Raw genomic sequence first — 13,003 nt, 5'->3', positions numbered from 1 at the left:
GGATTGAAACACACTTTTATTCAGAACTAGAACAAAATAAGGAGCTTACTAGCTCAATATCACAAGAAAAGAAAACAATCATCTATAATAAATATTCACTCTAAGTATTTCTCTATCTTTATCGCTCTCTGTTTTGTGGTAACTTACAACTTAGATTACAATATCTATTTATATTAAAGCTAGCCACTATAAGTATTATGGTCATTTATTGTGTTTATGGTATGAAATAAAGAAGGTGTCATTTGTAGTGGGTATTGTCAACAAAGAGCGCATTCATTTGTCAACAGATGGTTGTGCAGCTAATCACACCCAAGTCATCCAAGTCATTTAGACTCACATATTCTATGGATTTTTTTCATGGTTTTGATTTCCTCAGAAATTTCCTCGAAATAATTAACTTAAATTATTTGTTATTTCCTGGGAAATCCCATCACATTAATTAAGAAACGATTGATGATCCCTGTTATACATTAATGCCGAATGACGCATCGTAATGTTATTTACTTTCCTTTTCCTGAATATCCATAGTGATTTTATGTTCTGATACGATACGATTCTTCATTGGCAATCTATTTGGTGCTTATTGTAGTTGACCCAGTGCAATCGCTATGCCATTCACCGGTGACGGAGACCGGCGAAGGCGGGAATTCTTTCAACAAAACCGCTGTATCACTGGTTTCAGACGGAGGTAGCGGTTTGCTTTCATCATCATCTATTCTCCCAGGGATTGAATATCCTCCAACACATCCAACACCTCATTCATTGTAGGCCTCATTTCTGAATAATACTGTAAACACCGGAAAGCCAACTCTGCTACTGATGTCATCGTTCTCATGATTTCAGCATCTGGATCGGATCCTAGAAGTACAGGGTCGATCAGTTGATCTAAGGCACCTATTTGGATCCTGTTTAAAGCCAGATTAGCCAAACTAATCTCGTCTTGTGACCTATTTAAATCAACAGCCACCATCGATGATATCAGTTCAATCAAGACCACTCCAAAGCTGTAAACATCACTCTTATCTGTTAACTGGTAACGATTGTGATATTGGGGATCCACGTATCCTGGGGTTCCTTGAGGAGCTGTAGAAATGTGAGCGACATCATTCGGTAAGAGCCTTGAGAGCCCAAAATCTGCTACCTTGGCACTGAAATTGTGATCAAGAAGAATATTACTCGTCTTCACATCTCGATGTATGATTTCAGAGGCATGAAGGTACACTAATGCTCTAGCGGTTTCAATGGCGATGTTCATGCGTACTGGCCATGTCAGCAAGCTTGGATTTGCTAGTTCGCCATGGAGGTGATCAGCAAGTGTGCCATTGGAGATGTATTCGTACACAAGGAGAAGTTCATGGCTTTGTCGAGATGTACAACCATAGAGCACCACAAGGTTAGGGTGACGTAATCTGGTGAGGATTTTAATCTCATTCATGAAATGTTGGACTCGTTTGTAGTTGTGCTCGTAAAGTCTCTTCACTGCAACTTCTCTCCCATCTTGGAGTTTACCATAGTAAACAGCTCCAAAACCTCCAATCCCTAGTTCCTGAGAAGGGTCAAAATTTCTGGTGGCATCTTCAAGCTCTGTGTAGGAGAAAACAGAGACGCCAACAACAAAGTGACTCGCATCTTCACTGATTGGTGTTTTTTTCTTTGATGAGAAATAGGAAAACAGGTTGATCTTGTACGGATGACAGATTATGAGCATGACGAGAAAGATCATAAGAATGAAGGTGGATCCAGCGAGAACTACGTGAAGAAAATGCAACATTTAAGCTACAAACTCCTATACGTATATGTGTTGATTTATATATTTGGTAATAATGAATTCGATCAAAGAGGTATCTTACCTAGGATCAGTATCAATTTTCTGGGTAGTTTTTCTGCAGCATGCAACCAAACAAGAATAGATAAGTTTACATGTTGTATGACATTAAAACAATTTAACTCATAGAATACGTTTAGACATCAATTCTGGTGGAAAAAAGGAAAAAGGAACAAAGAAGGCGCCAATACCTTTTTTAGCGTCTAAACACTGAAACTGTCCATTGGGAGCATCACAGTGGCCTTTTTCCTTGTGACACTCATTGCAGGGAGTTGTCAAGTTAAATGAAATAGAGAACACTGAACTTAGAGTAGAAAATATGTTTCTCTTGTCAGGTACTTGACGCCCATGATCTGGCGATTGCACATTTGCGGGTAGCTGTATTACTTGACATGTAGGTGGGAGACCACTTGGAACTGTTGTGTCGCTGATGGAATGCTTATAGTAGAAATTGTGATGGTTGCATATTTTGTATCTATTGTAATTTGATTCGTCAAAATAACGTTCCATTTCTGCAGAATCATTCCGATTTTTTTTGCATTTGTAGAGAGTGATGAAGGGTTGGATTGAAATGGAATAGAGAAGAGGATTTGGAGAAGTGAAATTATCCATAAGCGCCTTACAATCTTTTTTATTCACAAGTCTTTCAAATGTTGTGTTATGGATCAAGACAATAGAATCAAACCCTAACCTGCCACGAATCTCATATGAGTGTTCACCAAGTTGAATTCTCCCACCATGAAAATTACAGTTCACCTGGATCAACCCGCATTGCCTGTCAGTGGCATTATAGAAAGGGTACTTAAATGGGGCCAAATTTGGACAACTGAAACTTTCTGGGCAGATACTTGTAGAAGTGTTGTGGTTTGTAGCAGAGTGAAGAAAAGGTAGACAAGAGAGAAGAACAAAGGAAAAAAAGAAGAAGAGAGTCATTTTAGTGGGCATTATATCTTCTACCTCGATCTATGTGTTCTCTAGAGGAAGTGTTAGGGACAGTTGGGCTAAATGAGGTCTTATATATGTGACTAGTATTTAACAAGCTTCCACATTTAAAAACCTCAATTTACCCCGACGTGTACGCCAAAAGCATAGAATTTCTGTTGCTTTTCTAATTTTCTCCTTCTTGATAAAGAACATCAAGACTTTTGAGTCATGGATTCTTCTACACACCCTAATAACCCCTCTCAAACGCCAAAACATCACTTGGAAAGTTTCATGTGGGCCGCATCTTATGCCCATCAGATACGCCTCAACTCCCCATGATCCAAAGTCATGAATAAGTCATCTTTAACCTTTAGACACCATATTCTTAAATTTCCAATATCACATCATTCTTAAAGATAAATTTAGACATAATAATAGTATGCATATATGATTGATGAGTATGTACTTTTTCACTGATAGAAGTATTTGATCATGAAGTTGACCTTAGGACAAGTCTTAGACCAATAGGTAAAGTTGAATACTCTAAAATATATATTTCATGGTTTAAATCACTTTTATAGCTAGTGCATATACATTGTGTTTGGGTGGGTAATCGGAACTTGAAGATGGTGATACTTGGACTTATTAAACTTGTGAAAAGAATAAGAGCATCACACTTTTGATCATCAAGAGATTCAAATTCGTTGATCTTTACATTTTATTATATGGAATTGTATTTCAGTATATATTGCTATCTCCATAACAAATCCGTTCAATTTACTGTGGACTGGTGAAAATGGTATGAAAGTGTTTGGAAACATTTTGACGGGTGATGGAAACAACCACTTGAAGAAACTTAATTATCAAAGTAACTTAAGCTTTTCCATTAAATTTGTTTTTGCAGAATTAAAATATAAATATAATTAGCTATTTGACCATGTTGGAAACCCAGCAGTTGACTTGGAAATTTCTGTGAACACCAAGTCTTTTAAACAAGTGGACTGAAACTTTGACGAATTTTTCCTTTACGGATCAAGAAAAACCATCAATTGATTGATTTACTCCTTGACTCATTGACTTGTTGACTCTCCGTGGTCCTTACTTCATTTAGCAATTAGCCAATTATCTTTCTTGGTCTTCTTTAAAAGACCAAATCAAGAAGACATCAAATTCATACAAAAGTTACAGAGGAAACACCTGTTGAATGTTCAAGAACGAGTGGTATGTAAAATTACTTGCATAATTTATATATTTGAGATACACATAAGCAAAATAATTAAAAAAAATAAAGACAGAAAGATGGCCTATTTATTAAATTATTAAAACAAATAATAAACAGTTATATAATAATAACTAAAATAAGAAAACTGGACAAAAAGTGTGATTTCCTAAATTAAAAACTAAAGAGAAACATCTGTTAATGTGCAAGCTATAATTTCCTAAATTACAAACTATAGTGACCAAAACTGTAACTAATATATTTCGTTCTATAATTAAAAACTATAGGGGCCAAACGTCTAATTGCTTAAACTGAAAACTATAAGAACCAAAAATTTAAATTGCTAAATTAAAATCTACGTGGATCAAACCTCAAATTAAGCCAAAACAACAACAATTGTATATAATGTATAATAATATATAAATGTCGATTGCGACAAGTATAAGAACTGCCGGTTTTGTTTTTGGGATTATGTTTTGTGAAATTTGGTTGGGTATCCTTTGGTTTCGCCTTTCTTACTTCATTTTATTAAGTCTTTATAATTTATATGGTTGTCTTGTTAGTTGGTTTTTTATATATAGTATTTAATCTGTTAGGATCACTTAGATTAGGATCTAATTTCTTTGAACATATGTTTGTTTTTCTCACCTTTAGACTGTCTTCAACAATCAGCTTGGAAATTGGGATACCTGGATTTGATTCATGCTTTTGAGCAATATGTTTGATGTTTCTATATTAATTTTGGTTGTATGATTCTTTAACTTGTAATTGCTTATTGATTATTGGCCAAACAATTACTTGATGAATAGATGATGGTTTGAATTTCAATTTTCACATTGCTTTCAAGTTTCAACTTTCAGCTTCAAGTTTCATTGATTTCTCGTTTCATTAACTTGTTCAAACCAAAAAAATTTACTTAATTTTTTTTCCTTATCAACTCTGTTAATGGTTTATTGGTTGTGTTGTTACATTTTAGAATTTGATTTAGTTTCTACAACATCTATAAAGAGCAAGCCTGTGGAAAAGAACAATAATCATTACCTTATTGAACCAACTTTGAAACTGAAGAAACATATAATATCCATATGTAATTCAGTTCAAAATTAAGAGTGAGAGAAAAACACTATCGGAAGAAGCGATTGCAACATGTGAAAGTGAAACAAGAACACGAGTTGGAAGAAGATGGATAAACAAGTGAGAGAAGAGAACGACCAGGAAGAAACCAAAAAGTCAGACAAAATCAATTTGGTTAGCTTTACTGAAAATCAACTTGTTTTGGATGATTTAAACAACATTGAAAGTACACTATATCGATCAGGCCACAGATGTCAATTCAAAGCAGATCCTTCATTAACAGATTTGATACTTGACGCATTGTTGGCCTTTCATGTGGGTTGGAGCTCAAACATGCTCTTGAGAGGCTCAAAACCAACTTAATTTGTTTCTCAACTTGTGATGAGGGAGGAGGTATCCGACTATCTCCCACATTTGCTGGCACCGGATAATCAGCAGACAATATAGGTAAAGATGTTATCAGTTCTCCAGGATGCTTTCCCATGATCACTTCTAGTGCAACAACTCCAAAGCTATACACATCGCATTTCTCATTTCCCACCATGGTATAAGCAAGTTCTACATCCAAAGAAACATAATATAATAATAATAATAATAATAAAATACCCTATATCAACCCCACAAGATTCCAACATCGATGTACGCGCACACACACACACACACACACACACACATATATATATATATATATATATATATATATATATATATATATCATGAAACTTGAGAATTATGTTACCTGGCGCGATATAACCATAGGTGCCTGCAATTTCGGTCCAGTTAGATGAGTCAAGCTTTAAAAGCTTGGACGTGCCAAAATCAGAAATATGGGCCTCATAATCAGAATCAAGAAGGATGTTGGCTATGGATATGTCTCTATGAATTATAGGAGGTGAGCAGTCGTGATGCATATAAGCCAACCCATTAGCAACAGCCTTCACAATACTAACTCTTTTCAACCAACTCAAATCTTTTGCTAAGACATCGCTTCTTAAGATTGATCCAAGGCTTCCCTTTTCAAGGTATTCATAAATCAAAAATGAGTGGCGGGCATGTGAGCAATATCCATAGAGTTTCACTATGTTTCGATGCCTTATGTTCGTTAATGCACGTACCTCATTAAGAAATCCATTACGATCAACATTCTCATAAGATGAGTGAAGCTTCTTGACAGCTACCACATTATTAGGTTGTAGCTCGGCTTTGTAAACAATACCATATCCTCCGGTCCCAATACAATATGCTTCATTGAAATCATTTGTTGCCTTCAAGATTTCATCATACACTACTCTTCCATCAAAACTTGTAATGGAGAAATAATCAACATTTTCTTCTTCCAATGGTTTCTGTGGAGGTTTATTCTTTTGTTGTCGATAAGCAACGAGGCCATACATGAATAAACCAAGTAAAACTACTCCTATAAGGGGGAGTATAATCACAAGGATGAGCGTATGATGAAATGGTTGGTTTTTTTTCTTCGGAATTTGACTAGCACAAAGTTTCAGTCCTGTAACATATCCACACAAACCTGGATTGCCTTGTACAGACGTATTCACAAAGTTGGGACTTGGGGGAACTGAACCTTTGAGCTCATTGTAAGACAGGTCAATATCAATTCCGCGAGGCAAATTTGTAAAGGCATTAGGAATAGAACCAGATAGCATATTGTGGGAAAGATCTAATTTCTGCAAATTTTGCAAAGTTCGAACTTCAGATGGTATCTCTTCTGTGAGCAAATTTTGAGATAAATCAAGTTCCGTAAGATGAACTAATTTACCAATCTCGGGTGGAATTTTTTCACTGAGCTTGTTATTACTAAGATTCAAGTAGTGGATGTGTGACCATTGACCAATACTTGTTGGAATCGACCCATTCAATCTATTTTTGGATAGATCGAGTACTTCAAGGAGTTCACAAAATCCAAGCTCTAGAGGTATTACTCCTGAAAGTTGGTTATCAGCCAAGGAAAAATCCAACATGCTTCTCATTTTCCCAAACTCCTTTGGGATCTCACCAACCAAATGATTCGAAGACAGATCAAGTCTTTGTAGTTGAGTTGAATTTCCAAGATCCGGAGGAATGGAACCACTAATTTGATTGTTGTTCACCTTAAATTCATTGAGAGACTTCAACTTCCCAAGTTCACTAGGAATGGGACCAGCAAGCTGATTGTAATGCATATAAAGGCCATTTAAAGATGTCAAATCGCCAAATGATGAAGGAATAGAGCCACTAAGTTGATTGTTGCTCACCCCAAGATGAGTAAGAGACTTCAAATTCCCAAGTTCACTGGGAATGAGACCAGATAATTTATTATCTAGGAGAGTCAGCCACTGTACGTTGCTGAGGTTTCCTAGTGATGAAGGAATGGAACCGCTAAGTTGATTCTCACTCACAGCAAGATTTGTGAGAGACTTCAAATTCCCAAGTTCAATAGGAATGTGACCAGAGAGTTTATTGTAGTGCAAATAAAGGACTTTCAAAGATGTCAAATTACCCAACGATGAAGGAATGGAACTACTAAGTTGATTGTAGCTCGCCTGAAGATCAATGAGAGACTTCAAATTCCCAAGTTCAATAGGAATGGGACCAGAGAGTTGATTGTGGTGCAAATAAAGGACATTCAAAGATGTCAAATCACCCATTGAAGAAGGAATAGAACCACTAAGTTGGTTGTCACTCAGACCAAGAGTAGTGAGAGACTTCAAATTCCCAAGTTCGATAGGAATGAGACCAGAGAGTTGATTGTGGTGCAAATAAAGGAGATTCAAAGATGTCAAATTACCCAATGATGAAGGAATAGAACCACTAAGTTGATTGTGGCTTATAGCAAGATCGGTGAGAGACTTCAAATTCCCAAGTTCAATAGGAATGGGACCAGAGAGTTGATTGTGGTACAAATAAAGGACATTCAAAGATGTCAAATCACCCAATGATGAAGGAATGGAACCATTAAATTGATTGTCGCTCACCTCAAGATCAGTGAGAGACTTCAAATTCCCAAGTTCTGTAGGAATGGGACCAGAAAAATTATTGACACCTAAGTATAGAAGCTGTAGGTTACTCAGGTTTGCTAGAGATAAAGGAATAGAACCACTAAGTTTATTGTAACTCATGGAAAGTTCACTGAGAGACTTCACATTACCCAACGATGAAGGAATCGAGCCAGATATATTGTTTGAGTATAGGTACAAGATGGTTAGTTGGTGCAGGTTTCCTATTTCATGTGGGATTACTCCAGAAAATTTGTTCTCTGAAAAATCAAGATGGACAAGTTTGGACAGGAGTCCGATTTCTGGTGGGATGGGGCCAAAGAAGTTGTTCAAACCGAGATCAAAATGCGTAAGATCGTGTAGCAAAGAGAATGAAAATTGATGGAGTGTACCTTTTATGCCAGATGAACTAAGGTTCAGCCTGTGAATCCTCCAATCAGCATTGCAAACTACTCCAAACCAAGAATTGCATGGAAGAGATGCATTGGAATTCATAGGGAGGGGAAGCCATGAAGAGAGCAAGGAGTTGTTTGGGATTTCAAGGCTTGCTTTCCATTTGAGAAGAGCATTGGCTTCCTCCAAAGAACCATAAGTAATATTTGGTTTGAGGAAGAGAGCAGTGATTAGTAGTGCTAGAGAGAAGAGTGACAAGTTTGAAGACGACATTATTTAATTACTTTTCTGTGTTGTGTTTTGAAAAATGATGGTTTGTGTGTCATGATTTATACTTGAGCTGCCATTTCTTTTATTTTTCATTTTTCGTTATTCAAAAAGGAAAATTTGGGCACTGCCATATTTTTCCACATTAAGTCTCCTCTTCTCAGAAGTCATTGTCATATTTTCCACAAGGAGTGTATTTTACTTCGAATCGTATTTCTCATAGAAATTTTGGTAAAAATACACTGAAGGTTAATAGAGAAATTAAAAATAGGTAGTTAGCAAAAAAGAAATGGTATCATATGTCAATCATGTAGTTGGAATCGAATATAATTTCAATCGATTTATTACACATGAATTTTTTGTTTTTCAGTTAGTTCTAATAAAAGTTTTATTAATTTGTAAAGAAAATATACCTATGAAATTAATTATATGTTAAATTGTGAATAGTTGGTTCCAAAATCAAAATGGTGTCAATTATACTATTGTTTCAAACTAAGACCGGAAAATAACAGAATTTAACTTCATCAATCGAAAACTTAAGACCGGAAAAAACTTTCTATCTTTTAATAGCCGATGTTGGTATGCGAAGAAAAGATGGAACATGGACAAAAAGACTTAAAGAGTGTGTTTTATTTAGTAGTCAATGATTTTTAGTGGATGACTATGTTAGTGGGTCAATGGTAATGGCTCCTCTATAAAAATCTAAAAGTGAGTGCATTCCTTGAACGTGTGAATGAGAGAAAAAGGACGACCTAGAATAATAATGTCATTTTGTATTATGAATATCTAAACTATGTCTCTTACTAACATTGACTAAAATGACCCGGTTGAATACTATAAAGAACCCGGTTTGCAACCGGGTCTTTTATGGAGCGAGTTCTATAATTAAGTGAAATCCAATAGAGCCCGGTTTTAGAACCGGGACTTATTAAACTAATACAACCCGATTTTCTTATATAAACTGGGTTTTTTTTTTCTAGAATGACAAGATGTTCTATATGACTATATAGCCCGATCCACATGCATACAACTATGTTCTGAAGCAGATCTTGTTGATCTTATAGTCCGATTCTGTTATATGCAACCGGATCTTTTTAATGATTGTTTTATATTTTTTCTGTCAAATCTATAAACCCAATACCAAGACAATTAATGTTACAATTGTTACATTTCAATTTTTGCACTTAATATAACCAAATAAAGAAATAATTTTATTAATTTCTAATGAACTTTTACATATTTACATCCACTAACACTAGTATCCAACCTTAACAAGATGTTCACAAATGTACCCCAGTTGAAGGAATTTGACACCAATCTCATTGCCACACCCCACTTCCCATAATCATTAATTTGTTCATGTTGCTCACTTGTATCGCCCCAATATATAAGAGCGGATCAAACCAGATGTACACCCAAAGACTCATATGCTTCTTGTTGATAAATATCCATCAAGCTTATCAACACATACCAAGAGAAAACAAAGCATATTTAAGCAATCTGTGAATGAAAATGGGCTTTTAACAAACAAAAATATCTAAAATACATACAATATCATAACCCTTAGTCCCTTAGTGTTAGAACATGATAATCATTGGTATGTATTCGAACCGACTTGGCATTGTCCATTTGGGTTGCATGGCATCGGAACAATTAGATAGACAAAATGAGAAAAAGGATACTAGTGATTTATATTAATATGTTATAATTTCTAATATATTAATATGAAATCATATTATTTAATTAGTATTGATCAAAAATTAGTCTTGAATTAATTTAGTGATCAAAATGAACTAATTAAATATGGACTCTTTATATATATAGTGGGCCAAGTTCATTTAGGTTGAGCTAAGCTTTCATGGATAGTCCATGGAGTGGTTAACCTATGGATCCTATGGAATTGAAAGGTCATGGGTATTAGGGTTTACATGAATGTAACCCTAATCCTCCAGACTATATAAAGAGGTCTATGGTTCATGAAATGACTAGTGGAACTAGTGTGACTAGTGTGAGTACACAAGAGGGCAAAACCGAATTTTATACAAGTATCCTTATTCTCATGTTATTCCAAGTGTTTCTGATGTTGTGTGAACCATTTTAGGTGTCACACTTGAGGCACTAGGCTCTTAAGCTCAATGGAATCAAGCTACAACATCAAAATGTATGTCATTCTACTAGATTCTTGTAGTATAGTTACTTCTTATTATGCTAGTTAGGATGAAACCTTGGAATATCATATATTTGAATGTATAATACAGAAAACATAGATCCAAGGTTTATAGGGTTGCATGTACACCATAGGAGTGTTAGAATGCTCAAAAACCTTCAGTTTCTTAGGCACCTTGTCAACCAAAATGGTATTTTGGTCGACCTGACCAAAGTAGAGGTTGTGATGAGATGGGAGGTTCTGAAGTCTCCATCTAAGATTCAGAGTTTCCTGGGATTGGCAGGATATTACCGAAGATTCATTCGGGACTTTTCCAAGATAGTCGTACCCTTGACCCAATTGACAAAGAAAGTCGTGGTATTTCGCTGCTGCCTATGGCAGCGTTTGAGACATTGAGAAAGAGGCTATATGAGCAGCTGATCCTAGCCCTACCAGAGGGCGTGGAGGATTTTGTAGTATACTACAATGCATCCATTTCGGGTTTAGGCGCGGTATTGATACAGAGGGGACATGTTATCTCCTACACCTCAAGGCAGCTGAAGCCTCACGAGGCAAATTACCTGACGCACGATCTGGAGTTGGGGGCGGTTGTCTTCGCCCTCAAGATTTGGCGACACTATCTCTATGGGGTCCGATGTACAATATACATGGACCACAAGAGTTTGAGGTACCTCACGTATCAGCTGAATCTGAACATGAGGCAGCGTCGGTGGCTAGATGTGGTGAAGGATTACGATTGTGAGATCCTCTACCACCCGGGGAAGGCCAACATCGTGGCCGATGCGCTTAGTCGCAAGGCAGCCCCGATCAGAGATATTTGCTTAAGGATGACAGTGGTGACTCCACATTTGGAGTGGATTTGAGAGGCGCAAGTTGAGGGTATGAAGGAGGAGCGCCGGAAGTGCGAGCGAATTATAGGCCATGTGGCCTCGTTTGACTATGACAGTCGTGGACTGCTGACCCTGCATGGGAGGGTCTGGGTTCCGTACTGGGGAGGAGTATGGAAAATTTTGATGGATGAGGCCCCCAAATCCAGGGTTTCTATCCATCCCGGGGCGACAAATATGTACATAGATCTTCGTCTTAATTATTGGTGGCCCTGCATGAAGAGGGATGTAGCCTAGTACGTTGAGAGATGCCAGACATGCAGGAAGGTCAAGGCCGAGCACCAGAGGCCTCTCGACAAGACACAACCATTGGATATCCCTATATGGAAATAGGAAGATATTACTATGGGTTTCATCTCGAAACTTCCCTGGACCGCACGGGGAGTGGATTTGATTTGGATCATTGTGGATTGATTGACCAAGAGCGCCTAGTTCATTCCGATCCAGGAGAGCATTTCGGCCGAGAAGCTGGCTGACATCTGCATTCGAGAGGTAGTAGCTCGACACGGAGTGCCAGTCTCTGTGATTTCTGACAAAGTTGTGTGGTTCACTTCCAGATTCTGGAAGAAGTTTCACGACAAGTTGGGTACTCGTATGCACTTCAGCACCGCTTTTCACCCGCAGACGGACGGTCAGAGCGACCGGACCATCTAGAATTTGGAGCATATGCTGCGGGCATGTGTTTTAGAATTCAGTGGTAGCTGGGATACCTATCTTCACTTGGCAGAGTTTTCCTACAATAATAGCTACCACGCGAGTATTGACCATCCTCCCTTTGAGATGTTATACGGAAGGAAGTGCAGGACCCCGATATGCTGGGGTGAGGTTGGGCAGGGGTCATGGGAAGTATCGAAGTGGTACTCAAGACGAAGGAGAGGATCCAACAGGTCCAGAGCAGGCTTCAGAATACTCAGAGTCAATGGAAAAGTTATGTCGACAAGTGTCGATCAGACCTGGAGTTCCAGGTCGGGGATATGGTCCTCCTGAAGGTGTTACCTTGGAAAGGTGTCATCCGGTTCAGGAAGCGGAGCAAGTTGCGCCCCGGGTACATTGGACCTTTCAGGGTTATAGCCCAGGTGGGCAAGGTGGTGTATAGGTTGGATCTATTAGCCGAGCTTAGCCAGATTCACAGTACCTTTCACATCTCCCAGCTGCGGAAGTGCCTAGTAGACGATTCTACAGTGGTGCCTCTAGAGGATATTTAGGTGGATGAAAGTCTAAACTACATCGAGTGACCAATATCTATCCTTGACA

The 13,003-nt window shown here is 37.5% G+C and overlaps 1 protein-coding gene and 1 pseudogene across 2 annotated transcripts; both read right to left on the bottom strand.

The window, feature by feature from the left end:
* Positions 1-2,950, bottom strand: LOC111907580 (LEAF RUST 10 DISEASE-RESISTANCE LOCUS RECEPTOR-LIKE PROTEIN KINASE-like 1.1; annotated as a pseudogene).
* A 2,248-nt stretch (positions 2,951-5,198) lies between these two features.
* LOC111907579 (probable leucine-rich repeat receptor-like protein kinase At1g35710) lies at positions 5,199-8,724 on the bottom strand. 2 transcript variants are annotated; one of them, XM_042900205.1, is made up of 3 exons: positions 8,428-8,724; positions 5,782-8,337; positions 5,199-5,600 (listed from the first exon to the last, which is right to left on the bottom strand). In XM_042900205.1, exons 1-3 carry the CDS (start codon positions 8,699-8,701, stop codon positions 5,302-5,304), a joined length of 3,129 nt encoding a protein of 1,042 aa, XP_042756139.1. In that variant the 5' UTR covers positions 8,702-8,724; the 3' UTR covers positions 5,199-5,301. The 2 variants fall into 2 exon arrangements, with proteins under 2 accessions (XP_042756139.1, XP_023759155.1); XM_023903387.2 differs by having other exon boundaries at positions 5,782-8,724.
* Between the last annotated feature and the right edge of the window lie 4,279 nt (positions 8,725-13,003).

This window comes from Lactuca sativa, chromosome 3, assembly GCF_002870075.4.
Source record: "Lactuca sativa cultivar Salinas chromosome 3, Lsat_Salinas_v11, whole genome shotgun sequence".
NCBI classification, from domain to species: Eukaryota; Viridiplantae; Streptophyta; class Magnoliopsida; order Asterales; family Asteraceae; genus Lactuca; species Lactuca sativa.
Note: the sequence above shows the minus strand (reverse complement) of the source record. Positions and strands in the feature narration are given on the sequence as shown.

Coding starts and splice junctions, on each gene's coding strand:
- LOC111907579 (XM_023903387.2), bottom strand. CDS start 8,701: ATGTCGTCTTCAAACTTGTCACTCTTCTCTCTAGCACTACTAATCACT. Junction 5,601..5,781: donor CTATGGTTATATCGCGCCAG/GTAACATAATTC, acceptor CTTTGGATGTAG/AACTTGCTTATACCATGGTG.